This window comes from Hyla sarda, chromosome 3 (genome assembly GCF_029499605.1).
Source record: "Hyla sarda isolate aHylSar1 chromosome 3, aHylSar1.hap1, whole genome shotgun sequence".
NCBI lineage: Eukaryota > Metazoa > Chordata > Amphibia > Anura > Hylidae > Hyla > Hyla sarda.
Genome location: NC_079191.1, coordinates 171,858,767 through 171,878,628, shown reverse-complemented (window position 1 = coordinate 171,878,628; position 19,862 = coordinate 171,858,767). Strand labels below are relative to the sequence as shown.

Below are 19,862 nucleotides of genomic sequence, written 5' to 3'. Positions count from 1 at the left end.
GCTCTTTTTGAACAAGGAACTAGAGTCCCCAGATTGGTGCTGTGGCCTTCTTCTTTCTTTGATATATATCAAAGCATGCAGAGAGTTTTCAGACTTTTTAACTTTTTTCTCATTTTGTATCTTTGCTGCCTTGTGCAGCAAAGAAGTCTATTTTCCTCATCATTTTGCACTCAATACCCCATAATGAGATTGTGAAAATTGACTTTTTTAAATGTTGAACATATATTAAAAATGAAAAACTAAAATTTCACATGGACATAAGTATTCAGACCCTTTGCTATGACCCTTTGCCCTTAGCTATGAGGTTTCCTCTTTCTCTTGATCATCCCTGAGATGTTTTTACACCTTTATTTCAGTCACCAATGGTAAATTCAGTTGGTTGACCATTATTTATTATAAGAACACAGCCTTGTCTATATAAGGTCTCACAGCTGACAATACATATCACAGCAAAAACCAAGCCATGAATTGAATTGCCTGTAAAGCCCAGAGACATAATTGTGTGATGCCTGTACTTGATGTTACGCCGAGCGCTCCGGGTCCCCGCTCCTCCCCGGAGCGCTCGCAGCATTCTCGCATTTGCAGCACCCCGGTCAGACCTGCTGACCGGGTGCGCTGCAATCTCCCTCTCAGCCGGGATGCGATTCGCGATGCGGGAAGCGCCCGCTCGCGATGCGCGTCCCGGCTCCCGTACCTGACTCGTTCCCCGTCTGTCTTGTCCCGGCGCGCGCGGCCCCGCTCCTTAGCGCGCGAGCGCGTGCCGGGTCTCTGCAATTTAAAGGGCCACTGCGCCACTGATTGGCGCAGCAGGCTTAATCAGTGTGTTCACCTGTGCACTTCCCTACTTATACCTCACTTCCCCTGCACTCCCTCGCCGGATCTTGTTGCCATTATGCCAGTGAAAGCGTTTCCTTGTGTGTTCCTAGCCTGTGTTCCAGACCTCCTGCCGTTGCCCCTGACTACGATCCTTGCTGCCTGCCCTGACATTCTGCTACTTCCGACCTTGCTCTTGTCTACTCCCTTGTACCGCGCCTATCTTCAGCAGTCAGAGAGGTTGAGCCGTTGCTGGTGGATACGACCTGGTCGCTACCGCCGCTGCAAGACCATCCCGCTTTGCGGCGGGCTCTGGTGAATACCAGTGGCAACTTAGAACCGGTCCACCAACACGGTCCACGCCAATCCCTCTCTGGCACAGAGGATCCACCTCCAGCCAGCCGAATCGTGACACTTGATAATATTTACATTTCAATAAAATATTTACTTTATAAAAAAAAAATAAAAAAAATTGTGTGATGCCACAGATATCTGTCTGGGGTTTCTATAAAAAAAAAAAAAAAAAAAAAAAAGGATCTACAGAAAAGAACCTCAGAAAATCTCCAAACCTTTTCAATAAATTAGCAAAGATCTCTAACATACTGATGGGGAAAACAGTTTATATATATATATATATATATATATATATATATATATATATATATTTATATATATATATATATATATATATATATATATATATATATATATAGTAAATGTGAGTAGCCGTATTAGTCCAGTGATGCAGATGCAAATCATAAAATGCTGCAGAATCTTGTAATACCTTTTTTATTGGACTAACAGCATTTTGTAGAGACAAGCTTTCAGGATTCCTCCCTTTATCAAGTCCAAATATATATATAGAGCATTTTAAGTCCAAAACAGAACAAAATTTAAAAAAAAAAGTTAAGGGGTCTAAAAACTTTCCGTATAATGCACTGTAAATAAATATAAATATATATATATATATATATATATATATATGTTTGTGTGTGTGTGTGTGTGTGTGAGAATCTGCGGGTGCGGAAAATAAAGATGACAGATAGATAGATACTGAAGTGCAAAAATAAGTCCATAAACTCAACTTACCGACACACATTCTCTCCGATTGTGCAGGATCAGGAATAAAGCCACTATTGCAACGACACACAGGGGTCACAATTCCAGGCTTGAAATAACACTGACCATTCTCACAACGAAGATTGCAAGTGATAATTGCTATTGGAAGGTAATATTAATGAGACAAGCAGAGTCATAGTTAATAACATCAAGCTAATATCATGGTAACGCTTGTAACACACATTGAAATAGAAACTTCTTGCATATTTTCTAACAAAGCAGGTTTCCTAATAACTAACATAAGCAACCCACAACACATTCTACCTCGTATTTAGGATTCATGGCAGAGCTTTACAGTTGTACACAGAGTAAATAAATGTTAATATACTATTTTAGGAAATTTAGTACACTATACAAGTACACTATTTTTAAACCAATAAGTGTCTATAAAAATACTTGTTATAGATATTCTTCATAACCCTTAAATATTAGTGGTTACCAGCTGATGGTTTTCTCAGCTGTGATACAACTATGACTACCTGAATTCTCTGAGAGTCACAGGGTTCAGGATATATAGCATTAACACATAACATTTTGTTCATAAATAATAAATGTATAGCTATAAGGTCGCCAAGTCTAACATTAAAATAAATATTTTAATTTCCAATGTGGGAAATAGAAGTTGCATTTAAAATGTATAACTTACCAGTTGTAGTTATGATCGTGGTTGTAGAGTTAGCCAACGTAGATGTAGACGTTATAGGAAGGAAAGTTGATGAAATGCTTGTGTATTTTGTGCCGGTTGATATCACTGGTCCAAAAGTTGATGTCATAGGTGCATAATCAGTTACGGTGGTATTTAGACTGCCCACAGATGTTAATATGGTTGAGTATCCACTGCTTAAAGTGGGCAAAGTAGGTGATGTTGATACAGATGTTGATGGCTTGAATGTACTGGTACTCTGTGAAGTTGTAGTTTCTTTGGTAGTTGTAGTAATGATGGTGCTTGGTTTGGTTGTGGTGGTAATATGTGTGGTTGTAGGGCTGATGAATTGTGTTGTTGTAGTAGACGCAGTTGTTGTACTGCTTACTGTATCTGGAGGTTTTGTGGGTATAGTTGTTGACGGATTAATAGTACTGGTGTGCTGAGTAGTTACAGAAGGTTTGGTCGTCGATGCAGCATCGGGACTACTCTGATAATTTGTTGTGGATTCTGATGTTTGTAAGATATTAGTTGTAGATGTCTGTTGAGCTGTAGGTATGTCATGTAGAGTAGTTTTAGATGTTAGATCAGTAGTTGTCCCTAATATTGTAGATTCAGGTACTGTAGTGATTATAATTTCAGGAGTAGATGTAAATTGAGAAGTAGTAGTTGTTGTATCACGGCTTGTCCATGTTGTTGTCTTCTCTTCAACTGTGGATTTCTCTGGTGTATTACTGGTGATTTTAGGTGTAGTTATTTCTCCAGTTGTAGGAAACCTACTAGTACTAGTGGTAATAGCAGTTGTAACACCTTCAGGTGCAGTGCTTGTGATAATACTTGGTGTAGATGCTTTTCCATTTGTGCTTATTGGAGCTGTTGTGCTAGTTTTCAGATTAATTGTAGAACCTGCTTTAGTTGTGTCTAGTTCAGGTTCAGTAATGGAGCTTGTTATTTCTCCTACAGAACTAGTTGTGCTTTGTTCAGGCATTGTACCAATATGAGCTGTTGATACAACTTCAGTTGTGCTCACTTCTGGAGCAGCGCTTGTGCTGATATGAGTTGTTGATATGACTTCTAATGTACTTACTTTGGAATCAGCACTTGTACTTAAAGTAGATGTTGATATACTTTCAGTTGTGTGACTTGATATGACTTCTGATGTACTTACTTCTGGAGCATTGCTTGTGCTGATATGAGCTGATGATATGGCGTCGGGTGTACTTAGTTCTGGAGTAACACTTGCACTGATATGAGCTGTTGATAAGACTTCTGATGTAATTGCTTCTGGAGCATTACTTGTGCTGATATGAGCTGTTGATATGACTTCAGATGTACCAATTCCTGGAGCAGCACTTGTACTGATTTGAACTGTTGATATGGCTTCTGTTGTAACTACATCTGGAGCAGAACTTGTACTGATATGAGCTGTTGATATGACTTCTGATGTACTTAATTCTGGAGTAGCACTTGTACTGATATGAGCTGTTGATATGACTTCCGATGAACTTACTTCTGGAGTAGCACCTGTACTGATTTGAACTGTTGATATGGCTTCTGTTGTACCTTCATCTGGAGCAGAATTTGAACTGGTATGAGCTGTTGATATGACTTCTGATGTACTTACTTCTGGAGTAGCACTTGTACTGGTATGAGCTGTTGATATGGCTTCTGATGTAACTACTTCTGGAGCATTACTTGTGCTGATATGAGCTGTTGATATGACTTCAGATGTACCAATTTCTGGAGTAGCACTTGCACTGATATGAGCTGTTGATATGGCTTCTGATGTAACTACTTCTGGAGCATTACTTGTGCTGATATGAGCTGTTGATATGACTTCAGATGTACCAATTTCTGGAGTAGCACTTGCACTGATATGAGCTGTTGATATGGCTTCTGATGTAACTACTTCTGGAGCATTACTTGTGCTGATATGAGCTGTTGATATGACTTCAGATGTACCAATTTCTGGAGTAGCACTTGTACTGGTTTGAGCTGTTGATATGGCTTCTGATGTAACTACTTCTGGAGCATTACTTGTACTGATATGAGCTGTTGATATGACTTCCGATGTACTTACTTCTTGAGTACCACTTGTACTGATATGATCTGTTGATATGACTTTTGATGTACTTACTTCTGGAGTAGCACTTGTACTGATATGAGCTGTTGATATGGCTTCTGATGTAACTACTTCTGGAGCATTACTTGTGCTGATATGAGCTGTTGATATGACTTCCGATGTACTTACTTCTGGAGTACCACTTGTACTGATATGATCTGTTGATATGACTTCTGATGTACTTACTTCTGGAGTAGCACTTGTACTGATATGAGCTGTTGATATGACTTCTGATGTAACTACTTCTGGAGCATTACTTGTACTGATATCAGCTGTTGATATGACTTCCGATGTACTTACTTCTGGAGTACCACTTGAACTGATATGAGCTGTTGATATGGCTTCTGATGTAACTACTTCTGGAGCATTACTTGTACTGATATGAGCTGTTGATATGACTTCTGATGTAACTACTTCTGGAGCATTACTTGTACTGATATGAGCAGTTGATATGACTTCCGATGTACTTACTTCTGGAGTACCACTTGTACTGATATGAGCAGTTGATATGACTTCTGATGTACTTAATTCTGGAGTAGCACTTGTACTGATTTGAACTGTTGATAAGGCTTCTGTTGTACCTACATCTGAAGCAGAACTTGAACTGGTATGAGCTGTTGATATGACTTCTGATGTACTTACTTCTGGAGTACCACTTGAACTGATATGAGCTGTTGATATGGCTTCTGATGTAACTACTTCTGGAGCATTACTTGTACTGATATGAGCAGTTGATATGACTTCGGATGTACTTACTTCTGGAGAAGCACTTGTGCTGATATGAGCAGTTGATATGACTTCTGATGTACTTACTTCTGGAGTAGCACTTGTTCTGATATGAGCTGTTGATATGACTTCCGGTGAACTTACTTCTGGAGTAGCACCTGTACTGATTTGAACTGTTGATATGGCTTCTGTTGTACCTTCATCTGGAGCAGAACTTGAACTGGTATGAGCTGTTGATATGACTTCTGATGTACTCACTTCTGGAGTAGCACTTGTACTGGTATGAGCTGTTGATATGGTTTCTGATGTAACTACTTCTGGAGCATTACTTGTGCTGATATGAGCTGTTGATATGACTTCTGATGTACTTACTTCTGGAGTACCACTTGTGCTGATATTATCTGTTGATATGACTTCTGATGTACTTACTTCTGGAGTAGCACTTGTACTGATATGAGCTGTTGATGTGGCTTCTGATGAAACTACTTCTGGAGCATTACTTGTGCTGATATGAGCTGTTGATATGACTACCGATGTACTTACTTCTGGAGTACCACTTGTACTGATATGGGCTGTTGATATGACTTCTGATGTAACTACTTCTGGAGCATTACTTGTACTGATATGAGCAGTTGATAGGACTTCTGATGTACTTACTTCTGGAGTAGCACTTGTACTGATATGAGCTGTTGATATGGCTTCTGATGTAACTACTTCTGGAGCATTACTTGTACTGATATGAGCTGTTGATATGACTTCTGATGTAACTACTTCTGGAGCATTACTTGTACTGATATGAGCAGTTGATATGACTTCCGATGTACTTACTTCTGGAGTACCACTTGTACTGATATGAGCAGTTGATATGACTTCTGATGTACTTACTTCTGGAGTAGCACTTGTACTGATTTGAACTGTTGATAAGGCTTCTGTTGTACCTACATCTGAAGCAGAACTTGTACTGGTATGAGCTGTTGATATGAGTTCCGATGTACTTACTTCTGGAGCATTACTTGAACTTGTATAAATTGTTGATAGGACTTTGGATGTACTTACTTCTGGAGAAGCACTTGTACTGATATGAGCAGTTGATATGACTTCTGATGTACTTACTTCTGGAGTAACACTTGCACTGATATGAGCTGTTGATATGACTTCCAATGTACTCACTTCTGGAGTAACACTTGTACTGATATGAGCTGTTGATATGGCTTCTGATGTAACTACTTCTGGAGCATTACTTGTGCTGATATGAGCTGTTGATATGACTTCCGATGTAATTGCTTCTGGAGCAGTACTTGCACTGATATGATCTGTTGATATGACTTCCAATGTACTTACTTCTGGAGTAGCACCTGTACTGATTTGAACTGTTGATATGGCTTCTGTTGTACCTTCATCTGGAGCAGAACTTGAACTGGTATGAGCTGTTGATATGACTTCTGATGTACTTACTTCTGGAGTAGCACTTGTACTGATTTGAACTGTTGATAAGGCTTCTGTTGTACCTACATCTGAAGCAGAACTTGTACTGATATGAGCTGTTGATATGACTTCGGATGTACTTACTTCTGGAGCATTACTTGAACTTGTATAAATTGTTGATAGGACTTCGGATGTACTTACTTCTGGAGAAGCACTTGTACTGATATGAGCAGTTGATATGACTTCTGATGTACTTACTTCTGGAGTAACACTTGTACTGATATGAGCTGTTGATATGACTTCCAATGTACTTACTTCTGGAGTAACACTTGTACTGATACGAGCTGTTGATATGGCTTCTGATGTAACTACTTCTGGAGCATTACTTGCACTGATATGATCTGTTGATATGACTTCCAATGTACTTACTTCTGGAGTAGCACCTGTACTGATTTGAACTGTTGATATGGCTTCTGTTGTACCTTCATCTGGAGCAGAACTTGTACTGGTATGAGCTGTTGATATGACTTCTGTTGTACTTACTTCTGGAGCATTACTTGTGCTGATATGATCTGTTGATATGACTTCCAATGTACTTACTTCTGGAGTAGCACCTGTACTGATTTGAACTGTTGATATGGCTTCTGTTGTACCTTTATCTGGAGCAGAACTTGAACTGGTATGAGCTGTTGATATGACTTCTGATGTACTTACTTCTGGAGTACCACTTGTACTGATATGAGCTGTTGATTTGACTTCCAATGTACTCACTTCTGGAGTACCACTTGTACTGATTTGAACTGTTGATATGGCTTCTGTTGTACCTTCATCTGGAGCAGAACTTGAACTGGTATGAGCTGTTGATATGACTTCTGATGTACTTACTTCTGGAATAGCACTTGTACTGATATGAGCTGTTGATATGGCTTCTGATGTAACTACTTCTGGAGTACCGCTTGTACTGATATGAGCTGTTGATATGGCTTCTGATGTAACTTCTTCTGGAGCAGAACTTGAACTGGTATGTGCTGTTGATATGACTTCTGATGTACTTCCTTCTGGAGTAGCACTTGTACTGATATGAGCTGTTGATATGGCTTCTGATGTAACTACTTCTGGAGTACCACTTGTACTGATATGAGCTGTTGATATGGCTTCTGATGTAACTTCTTCTGGAGCAGAATTTGTGCTGATATGAGCTGTTGATATGACTTCCGATGTACTTACTTCTGTAGTACCACTTGTACTGATATGAGCAGTTGATATGACTTCTGATGTACTTACTTCTGGAGTAGCACTTGTACTGATATGATCTGTTGATATGGCTTCTGATGTACTTACTTCTGGAGTAGCACTTGTACTGATATGAGCTGTTGATATGGCTTTTGATGTAACTACTTCTGGAGCATTACTTGTACTGATATGAGCTGTTGATATGACTTCCGATGTACTTACTTCTTGAGTACCACTTGTAATGATATGATCTGTTGATATGACTTCTGATGTACTTACTTCTGGAGTAGCACTTGTACTGATTTGAACTGTTGATATGGCTTCTGTTGTACCTTCATCTGGAGCAGAACTTGAACTGGTATGAGCTGTTGATATGACTTCTGATGTACTTACTTCTGGAGTAGCACTTGTACTGATATGAGCTGTTGATATGGCTTCTGATGTAACTACTTCTGGAGTACCACTTGTACTGATATGAGCAGTTGATATGACTTCTGATGTACTTACTTCTGGAGTAGCACTTGTACTGATATGATCTGTTGATATGGCTTCTGATGTACTTACTTCAGGAGTAGCACTCGTACTGACATGAGCTGTTGATATGGCTTCTGATGTAACTACTTCTGGAGCATTACTTGTACTGATATGAGCTGTTGATATGACTTCCGATGTACTTACTTCTTGAGTACCACTTGTAATGATATGATCTGTTGATATGACTTCTGATGTACTTACTTCTGGAGTAGCACTTGTACTGATTTGAACTGTTGATATGGCTTCTGTTGTACCTTCATCTGGAGCAGAACTTGAACTGGTATGAGCTGTTGATATGACTTCTGATGTACTTACTTCTGGAGTAGCACTTGTACTGATATGAGCTGTTGATATGGCTTCTGATGTAACTACTTCTGGAGCATTACTTGTGCTGATATGAGCTGTTGATATGACTTCCGATGTACTTATTTCTGGAGTACCACTTGTACTGATATGATCTGTTGATATGGCTTCTGATGTAAATACTTCTGGAGCATTACTTGTACTGATATCAGCTGTTGATATGACTTCCGATGTACTTACTTCTGGAGTACCACTTGAACTGATATGAGCAGTTGATATAACTTCTGATGTAACTACTTCTGGAGCATTACTTGTACTGATATGAGCAGTTGATATGACTTCTGATGCACTTACTTCTGGAGTAGCACTTGTACTGATATGAGCTGTTGATATGGCTTCTGATGTAACTACTTCTGGAGCATTACTTGTACCGATATAAGCTGTTGATATGACTTCTGATGTAACTACTTCTGGAGCATTACTTGTACTGATATGAGCAGTTGATATGACTTCCAATGTACTTACTTCTGGAGTACCACTTGTACTGATATGAGCAGTTGATATGACTTCTGATGTACTCACTTCTGGAGTAGCACTTGTACTGGTATGAGCTGTTGATATGGTTTCTGATGTAACTACTTCTGGAGCATTACTTGTGCTGATATGAGCTGTTGATATGACTTCTGATGTACTTACTTCTGGAGTACCACTTGTGCTGATATTATCTGTTGATATGACTTCTGATGTACTTACTTCTGGAGTAGCACTTGTACTGATATGAGCTGTTGATGTGGCTTCTGATGAAACTACTTCTGGAGCATTACTTGTACTGATATGAGCTGTTGATATGACTTCTGATGTAACTACTTCTGGAGCATTACTTGTACTGATATGAGCAGTTGATATGACTTCCGATGTACTTACTTCTGGAGTACCACTTGTACTGATATGAGCAGTTGATATGACTTCTGATGTACTTACTTCTGGAGTAGCACTTGTACTGATTTGAACTGTTGATAAGGCTTCTGTTGTACCTACATCTGAAGCAGAACTTGTACTGGTATGAGCTGTTGATATGAGTTCCGATGTACTTACTTCTGGAGCATTACTTGAACTTGTATAAATTGTTGATAGGACTTTGGATGTACTTACTTCTGGAGAAGCACTTGTACTGATATGGGCAGTTGATATGACTTCTGATGTACTTACTTCTGGAGTAGCACTTGTACTGATTTGAACTGTTGATAAGGCTTCTGTTGTACCTACATCTGAAGCAGAACTTGTACTAGTATGAGCTGTTGATATGACTTCTGATGTACTTACTTCTGGAGCATTACTTGAACTTGTATAAATTGTTGATAGGACTTCGGATGTACTTACTTCTGGAGAAGCACTTGTACTGATATGAGCTGTTGATATGACTTCCAATGTACTTACTTCTGGAGCAACACTTGTACTGATATGAGCTGTTGATATGGCTTCTGATGTAACTACTTCTGGAGCATTACTTGTGCTGATATGAGCTGTTGATATGACTTCCGATGTAATTGCTTCTGGAGCATTACTTGCACTGATATGAGCTGTTGATATGACTTCAGATGTACCAATTTCTGGAGTAGTACTTGCACTGATTTGAACTGTTGATAGGGCTTCTGTTGTACCTACATCTGGAGCAGAACTTGTACTGGTATGAGCTGTTGATATGACTTCCGATGTACTTACTTCTGGAGTAGCACTTGTACTGATATGAGCTGTTGATATGGCTTCTGATGTAACTACTTCTGGAGCATAACTTCTGCTGATATGAGCTGTTGATATGACTTCAGATGTACTTATTTCTGGAGTAGCCCCTGTACTGATTTGAACTGTTGATATGGCTTCTGTTGTACCTTCATCTGGAGCAGAACCTGAACTGGTATGAGCTGTTGATATGACTTCTGATGTACTTACTTCTGGAGTAGCACTTGTACTGATGTGAGCTGTTGATATGGCTTCTGATGTAACTACTTCTGGAGTACCACTTGTACTGATATGAGCTGTTGATATGGCTTTTGATGTAACTTCTTCTGGAGCAGAACTTGTACTGATATGAGCAGTTGATATGACTTCTGATGTACTTACTTCTGGAGTAGCACTTGAACTGATATGATCTGTTGATTTGGCTTCTGATGTAACTACTTCTGGAGCATTACTTGTACTGATATGAGCTGTTGATATTACTTCCGATGTACTTAATTCTGGAGTACCACTTGTACTGATATGAGCAGTTGATATGACTTCTGATGTACTTACTTCTGGAGCATCACTTGTACTGATTTGAACTGTTGATAAGGTTTCTGTTGTACCTACATCTGGAGCAGAACTTGTACTGGTATGAGCTGTTGATATGACTTCTGATGTACTTACTTCTGGAGCAGTACTTGAACTTGTATAAATTGTTGATAGGACATCGGATGTACTTACTTCTGGAGAAGCACTTGTACTGATATGAGCAGTTGAAATTACTTCCAATGTACTTACTTCTGGAGTAACACTTGTACTGATATGAGCTGTTGATATGACTTCAGATGTACCTACATCTGGAGCATTACTTGTGCTGATATGAGCTGTTGATATGACTTCAGATGTAGCTCCTTCTGGAATATTACTTGTACTGATAGGAACTGTTGATAAGGCTTCTGTTGTACCTACATCTGAAGCAGAACTTGTACTGGTATGAGCTGTTGATATGAGTTCCGATGTACTTACTTCTGGAGCATTACTTGAACTTGTATAAATTGTTGATAGGACTTTGGATGTACTTACTTCTGGAGAAGCACTTGTACTGATATGGGCAGTTGATATGACTTCTGATGTACTTACTTCTGGAGTAGCACTTGTACTGATTTGAACTGTTGATAAGGCTTCTGTTGTACCTACATCTGAAGCAGAACTTGTACTAGTATGAGCTGTTGATATGACTTCTGATGTACTTACTTCTGGAGCATTACTTGAACTTGTATAAATTGTTGATAGGACTTCGGATGTACTTACTTCTGGAGAAGCACTTGTACTGATATGAGCTGTTGATATGACTTCCAATGTACTTACTTCTGGAGCAACACTTGTACTGATATGAGCTGTTGATATGGCTTCTGATGTAACTACTTCTGGAGCATTACTTGTGCTGATATGAGCTGTTGATATGACTTCCGATGTAATTGCTTCTGGAGCATTACTTATATGAGCAGTTGATATGACTTCTGATGTACTTACTTCTGGAGCATCACTTGTACTGATTTGAACTGTTGATAAGGTTTCTGTTGTACCTACATCTGGAGCAGAACTTGTACTGGTATGAGCTGTTGATATGACTTCTGATGTACTTACTTCTGGAGCAGTACTTGAACTTGTATAAATTGTTGATAGGACATCGGATGTACTTACTTCTGGAGAAGCACTTGTACTGATATGAGCAGTTGAAATTACTTCCAATGTACTTACTTCTGGAGTAACACTTGTACTGATATGAGCTGTTGATATGACTTCAGATGTATCTACATCTGGAGCATTACTTGTGCTGATATGAGCTGTTGATATGACTTCAGATGTAGCTCCTTCTGGAATATTACTTGTACTGATAGGAACTGTTGATATGACTTTTGATGTGCCAATTTCTGGAGTAGCACTTGTACTGATTTGAACTGTTGATATGGCTTCTGTTGTACCTAAATCTGGAGCATAACTTGTACTGGTATGAGCTGTTGATATGACTTCTGATGTACTTACTTCTGGAGTAGCACTTGTACTGATTTGAACTGTTGATATGGCTTCTGTTGTACCTTCATCTGGAGCAGAACTTGAACTGGTATAAGCTGTTGATATGACTTCAGATGTAGCTCCTTCTGGAATATTACTTGTACTGATAGGAACTGTTGATATGACTTTTGATGTACCAATTTCTGGAGTAGCACTTGTACTGATTTCAACTGTTGATATGGCTTCTGATGTACCTACATCTGGAGCAGAACTTGTACTGGCATGAGCTGTTGATATGGCTTCTGATGTACTTACTTCTGGAGTAGCACTTGTACTGATATGAGCTGTTGATATGACTTCTGATGTACCTACTTCTGGAGCAGCACTTGCACTAATGTGAACTGTTGATATACTTTCAGTTGTGCCTAAATCTGGAGCATTACTTGTACTAATATGATCTGTTAATATGACTTCTGTTGTACCTACTTCTGGAGCAGTGCTTGTACTCATATGAGCTGTTGATATGCTTTCACTTGTGCTTTCTTCTGGAGCAATACTTGTAATGATATGAGCTGTTGATATGCTTTCACTCGTGCTTTCTTTTGGAGTTACACTTGTGATGATATGAGCTGTTGAGATAACTTCTGATGTTGTTACTTCTGGAGCATTACTTGTGCTGATATGAGCTGTTGATATGACTTCTGATGTAGTTACCTCTAGTGAAGTACTTATACTAATATGAGCTGTTGATGTGCTTTCAGTTGTGCCTAAATCTGGAGCAGCACTTTTACTTATAGGAGCTGTTGATATCAATTCCAATGTACTTATTTCTGGAGCATTACTTGCGCTGATGTGAGCTGATGATATAGCGTCTGATGTACTTACTTCCAGAGCAGAACTCGTACTCATATGAGTTGTTGATATAACTTCCAATGTACTTAAACCTGTAGCAGAACTTGCACTGGTATGAGCTGTTGATATGACTTCTGATGTACTTACTTCTGGAGCAACACTTGAACTAGTATAAACTGTTGATATGACTTCTGATGTACCTACTTCTGGAGCATCACTTGTACTGATATGACCTGTTGATATACTTTCAGTTGTGCTTAAATCTGGAGCATTACTTGTACTGATAGGAGCTGTTGATACAAATTCCAATGTACTTTCTTCTGGAGCAGTACTTGTACTTATAGGACCTGTCGATACACTTCCAGTTGTGCTTACTTCTGGTGGATTACTTGCACTGATATGAACTGTTGATATGACTTCCAATGTACTTGTTTCTGGAGCATTACTTGTGCTGATATGAGCTGTTGAACTGACATCTGGTGTACCAACCTCTGGAGCAGCACTTGTACTTATATAAGCTGTTGGAACACTTTCAGTTGTGCTTAGTTCTGGAACAGAACTTGCACTGATATGATCTGTTGATAAGACTTCCGATGTACTTACTTCTGGAGCATTACTTGAACTAATATGAGCTGTTGATATGACTTCTGATGTGATTTCTTCAGGAGCAGCACTTGTACTGATGTCCACTGTTAATATGCTTTCAGATGTACTTATTTCTGAAGCATTATTTGTACTTATGTAAGGTGTTGATGTGACTTCAGGTGTACTTACTTCTAAAGCCGCACTTGTTCCAATAACAGCCGTTGATATACTTTCACTTGTGCTCACTTGAGAAGCATCATTTGTATAGATATCCACTGTTGATATGACTTCAGATGTGCTTACTTTTGGAGCATTACTTGTACTTCTTTCTGCTGTTGATATATTTTCAGTTGTGCCTATTTCTGGAACATTACTTATACGAGCTGTTGATATACTTTCATCTGTACTGACTTCTGGAGCAATACTTGTACTGATATCAGCTGTTGATATACTTCCATCTGTACTGACTTCTGGAGCAATACTTGTCCTGATATCAGCTGTTGATATACTTCCATCTGTACTAACTTCTGGAACAATGCTTGTCCTGATATCAGCTGTTGATACACTTCCATCTGTACTGACTTCTGGAGCATTACTTGTCCTGATATCAGCTGTTGATATGCTTCCACCTGTACTCACTTCTGGAGCAATACTTGGACTGATATCAGCTGTTGATATACTTCCATCTGTACTGACTTCTGGAGCAATACTTGTACTGATATAAGCTGTTGATACACTTCCACCTGTACTGACTTCTGGAGCAATACCTGTACTGATATCAGCTGTTGATATACTTCCATCTGTACTGACTTCTGAAGCAATACCTGTACTGATATCAGCTGATGATATACTTCCACCTGTACTCACTTCTGGAGCAATACTCGTACTGATATCAGCTGTTGATATACTTCCACCTGTACTCACTTCTGGAGCAATACTTGTACTAATGTCAGCTGTGGATATACTTCCATCTGTATTTTCTTCTGGAACATTACTTGGGCTTATATCAACTGTTGATATACTTTCACCTGTATTTTCTTCTGGACCATTACTTGTACTGATATTAGCGGTTGAAATACTTCCATCTGTACTTACTTCTAGGGCAATACTTGTAATGATATCAGCTGTTGATATACTTCCATCTGTACTCACTTCTGGAGCAGTACTTGTACTGATATCAGCTGTTGATATACTTCCATCTGTACTCACTTCTGGAGTATTACTTGTATTGATATCAGCTGTTGATATACTTCCACCTGTACTGACTTCTGGAGCAGCACTTGTACTAATGTCAGTTGTGGATATACTTCCATCTGTATTTTCTTCTGGAGCAGCACTTGTATTGATATCAGCTGTTGATATACTTCCATCTGTACTCACTTCTGGAGGAGTGCTTGTACTAATGTCAGCTGTTGATATATTTCCATCTGTACTCACTTCTGGAGCAATACTTGAAATGATATCAGCTGTTGATATACTTCCATCTGTATTCACTTCTGGAGCAGCACTTGTACTGATCTCAGTGTTTGATATACTTCCATCTGTACTCACTTCTGGAGCAGCACTTGTACTGATCTCAGCGGTTGATATACTTCCATCTGTACTCACTTCTGGAGGAGTACTTGTACTAATGTCAGCTGTTGATATACTTCCATCTGTACTCACTTCTGGAGGAGTACTTGTACTAATGTCAGCTGTTGATATACTTCCATCTGTACTCACTTCTGGAGGAGTACTTGTACTAATGTCAGCTGTTGATATACTTCCATCTGTACTCACTTCTGGAGGAGTACTCGTACTAATGTCAGCTGTTGATATACTTCCACCTGTAGTTTTTTCTGGAGTAGTTGGATTTGTATCAGTGTTATCTGTGAGCGTAACAGTAGTTTGAGCACCTAATGGAAAATAATAAAAAATAAAGTATTACAACATGTCTGATACAGAAGAGGTAAACATTAAAACATACAAGAATGACCATGGTCCATCTAGCCCTTATATTTCTTTTATTTTTCTTGGCATGTCGATATCTTTTAGGCTTGCTTACATTTACTTATTGTTCATTTCCAACCACAACTGCTGCTTTAATCCATCTACTACTTTTTTAGCAAATTATTTCTCATGTTTAGTTTCATGTTAACAGTTGTATCCACAATTACCTCCATTCTTCCTACAATGACATCCGGATTGTCTCTAGCAGCAGACATGTTGGAACCATATTCTTTACTAGCTTCTGCATACACTACATGATCCTTCCTGCATGGTGTCGTACAGTCACACTCTCTTCCCACTGGCCAAAAATACATCTGCCTGACAGCAGCACAGCTTAGGACTGAAGTCAAGCAATGCTTAAAGGGGTACTCCGCCCCTAGAAATCTTATCCCCTATCCTAAGGACCACTGTGATCCAGTGCATGGAGCTAACCATGCCCGTTTTTTTACGTCACGCCATGCCCCCTCAATGCAAGTCTATGGGGGGGGCAAGACAGCCACCACGCCCCCTCCCATAGACTTGCATTGAGGGGGCGTGGCCGTGATGTCACAAGCGGGGCATGGCCGTGACGTCACTAGCCTCCGGCACTCCCGCGTTGTACCCGATGCTCTAAACGAATGCCGGTTGCAGCAGTAGACTTGCATTGTAATACACTACAGAGTTGGCAGTAGTTTGTAGATGGTATCCTGCTTACACAAGGGAATGAGAGGTGCACTTTAAGAAAGGCAACTGCTATTATTTAAAGGGGTACTCCGGTGCTTACACATCTCATTTCCTATCCCAAGGATAGGGGATAAGATGCCTGATCCCGGGAGTCCCGCTGCTGGGGACCCCCGGGATCTTGCACGAGGCACCCCATTTGTAATCAGTCCCGGAGCGTGTTCGCCGGTAGGTCTGATTACCGGCGAACACGCTCCAGGGACTGATTACAAATGGGGTCCCTTTGGATAGGGGATAAGATGTGTAAGCACCGGAGTACCCCTTTAAGCTGAAACACCGTGGCTAGGTTAAGCCTGGTTGTGTAATAGCTTTAGCAGACAATTTTTGCCAGAATCATAAACAGTTCATTAAAAGAATGTAACAATTCAAAATTTTCACTTCACTTTTTTAACCAAATTACACCTAAAGGGAATGTGTCACCAGAAAATGATCTATTGATTGAATCAGAATTTTTTAAGAATTTTTGGTGATGATTTTTTTTATAATTTCCCATTTTTCTATTTAAATTATAAAGAAATATTGTAGTTTTCAGTCTTACCACTAGACCTAATATTAATATTAAGCTTAGACTTTTTGTCTATAAATATCACCTCCCAGTCTCCTCCTTATCATCATAAAAAGGATGACAGCAAAAGATGACATTAGTATATAGATAAGGCATGTATTCACAATAGATGCTGTTCACAGCTCAGCCCTTCTCCCTGTGGAAAGGTCTGAAAAGGTCACAGAGCACACCTGTTAACCTTTCCCATTCATGCCAATAGGACAGTACATGTCTATTGTTGCCTCTGCCAATGGAGCATGCTGTAAAGCATATCTCTACATGCTGTTAAAACCAGCTCAGTCAGCAAATGGCTTTCCCCTTAATAAAAAAAAATACCACCAGAAAATGGAAACAGATTGGAAAAACAGTACATGTTTCAGTATCTGGCTCAAATAATTGAAGAAAAATCAAAGTGACAAATTCCCTTTAAGAGTAACCTAAATTATATAGGAACTATAGCAGGTAAAATATACAGTATGACTGCAATCTTTAGATGGAAAATGTCAAACTACAACTCCCAGCATGTTGCACCATGGTCTTTATTACTGTATACTACTATATAGTGCAACATGCTTGGAGCTGTAGTTTTGCAACAGGCCGAAAGACTTAGGTTTCGGATCACTGCTCTAAATAGCATAACTTTATAGCATAAAAAGTAGTAAATAAAATCGAAAAAAAATGTAAATAAATGTGAAAAAGCCCCTCCCCTAATAAAAGTTTGAATCACCTTCCTATTTTTCAAATAAAATGATGTAAACTAAAATAAATAGTAAAGTGTGAAAGTTTACACAAAGGATAGTGCATTAAACATAGCTTTTAAAATATCCACCAAATTCAACGTGAGTGCCTTCACCAAATCAAATCTAATGGTTGATTAGCAGCCGAACTATCCTTCCAGGGGAACTGCCAGACAAACAAATTACCTGAATCACTTATATCAGGATTTACAATAGGATATAGCAGATAATTATAATATATCCAAAAAGACAAGGTTTGTTAGGCAATATCTATTTACAAAGCAGCACATAAGACTGATATATCAAAGAGTCATTTATTGGTATGCATTAAAAATCAGAAATTGATTCTTATTTATGGACATTTATCAACGGGTTTAGTCAGGTTTTCTTTACTATAATTGTCGCAAAATTGTCGCAACTGCGACTACGCGATTTTTCGTGCGACATTTTGACTGGAAAGCAAGAAAAGCAAGTTTTCCAAAAATTAACTACGTAGTAATAATTTTAAAATGGACTACTGGTAGTCAGGTATTTATTAACTGCGACAGTCGCAACTGCGCAAAAAAAAGTCGCAACAGGGTTAAAAATTTACTAAATTTACTCCAGCTCAAACATAGTTACATAGTTACATAGTTACATAGTTAGTACGGTCGAAAAAAGAGATATGTCCATCAAGTTCAACCAGGGAATTAAGGGGTAGGGGTGTGGCCCGATATTGGGGAAGGGATGGGATTTTATATTTCTTCATAAGCATTAATGTTATTTTGTTCCAGGAATGTATCTAATCCTGTTTTAAAGCTGTTAATTGTTCCTGCTGTGACCAGTTCCTGAGGTAGACCGTTCCATAAATTCACAGTCCTCACGGTAAAGAAGGCGTGTTGCCCCTTGAGACTAAACTTTTTCTTCTCCAGACGGAGGGAGTGCCCCCTCGTCCTTTGGGGGGGTTTAACCTGGAACAGTTTTTCTCCATATTTTTTGTATGGGCCATTAATATACTTATATACGTTTATCATATCCCCCCTTAAACGTCTCTTCTCAAGACTAAACAATTGTAACTCCTTTAATCGCTCCTCATAGCTAAGATGATCCATGCCCCATATTAGTTTAGTCGCGCGTCTCTGCACCCTTTCCAACTCTGCAGTGTCCCTTTTATGGACAGGTGCCCAAAACTGAACAGCATATTCCAGGTGAGGCCGTACCAATGCTTTATAAAGGGGGAGTATTATGTCCCTGTCCCTTGAGTCCATGCCTCTTTTGATACATGACAATATCCTGCCGGCTTTGGAAGCAGCAGCCTGACATTGCATGCTATTCTGTAGTCTGTGATCTACAAGTACACCCAGATCCTTCTCTACCAGTGACTCTGCCAGTTTAATCCCCCCTAAGACATACGATGCATGCAGGTTATTAGTACCCAGATGCATAACTTTACATTTATCCACATTGAACCTCATTTGCCAAGTGGATGCCCAGACACTTAGTCTATCCAAGTCATCTTGTAACCTATACACATCCTCTATAGACTGTACCGTGCTACAAAGCTTGGTGTCATCTGAAAAGATAGAAACAGAGCTGTTAATACCATCCTCTATATTATTGATAAATTAAACAACAGCGGTCCCAGTACTGAACCTTGGGGTACACCACTAATAACCGGGGACCAATCAGAGTACGAATCATTGACCACCACTCTCTGGGTACGATCCATGAGCCATTGTTCAATCCAGTTACAAACTAAAGTTTCCAAGCCCAAAGACCTTAACTTACCTGTCAGACGTC

General features: G+C 39.3%; 1 protein-coding gene across 1 annotated transcript in view; it reads right to left on the bottom strand.

Annotated features, from left to right (window-relative positions):
* Positions 1-19,862, bottom strand: part of LOC130361006 (uncharacterized) — a 118,888-nt gene that overhangs the window by 11,938 nt on the left and 87,088 nt on the right. The window contains exons 2-3 of the mRNA XM_056563564.1: positions 2,579-15,988; positions 1,903-2,031 (exon numbers count right to left, since the gene is read on the bottom strand). Coding sequence (XP_056419539.1) covers positions 1,903-2,031; positions 2,579-15,988 — 13,539 coding nt within the window. The remainder of the gene's footprint in view (positions 1-1,902; positions 2,032-2,578; positions 15,989-19,862) is intronic.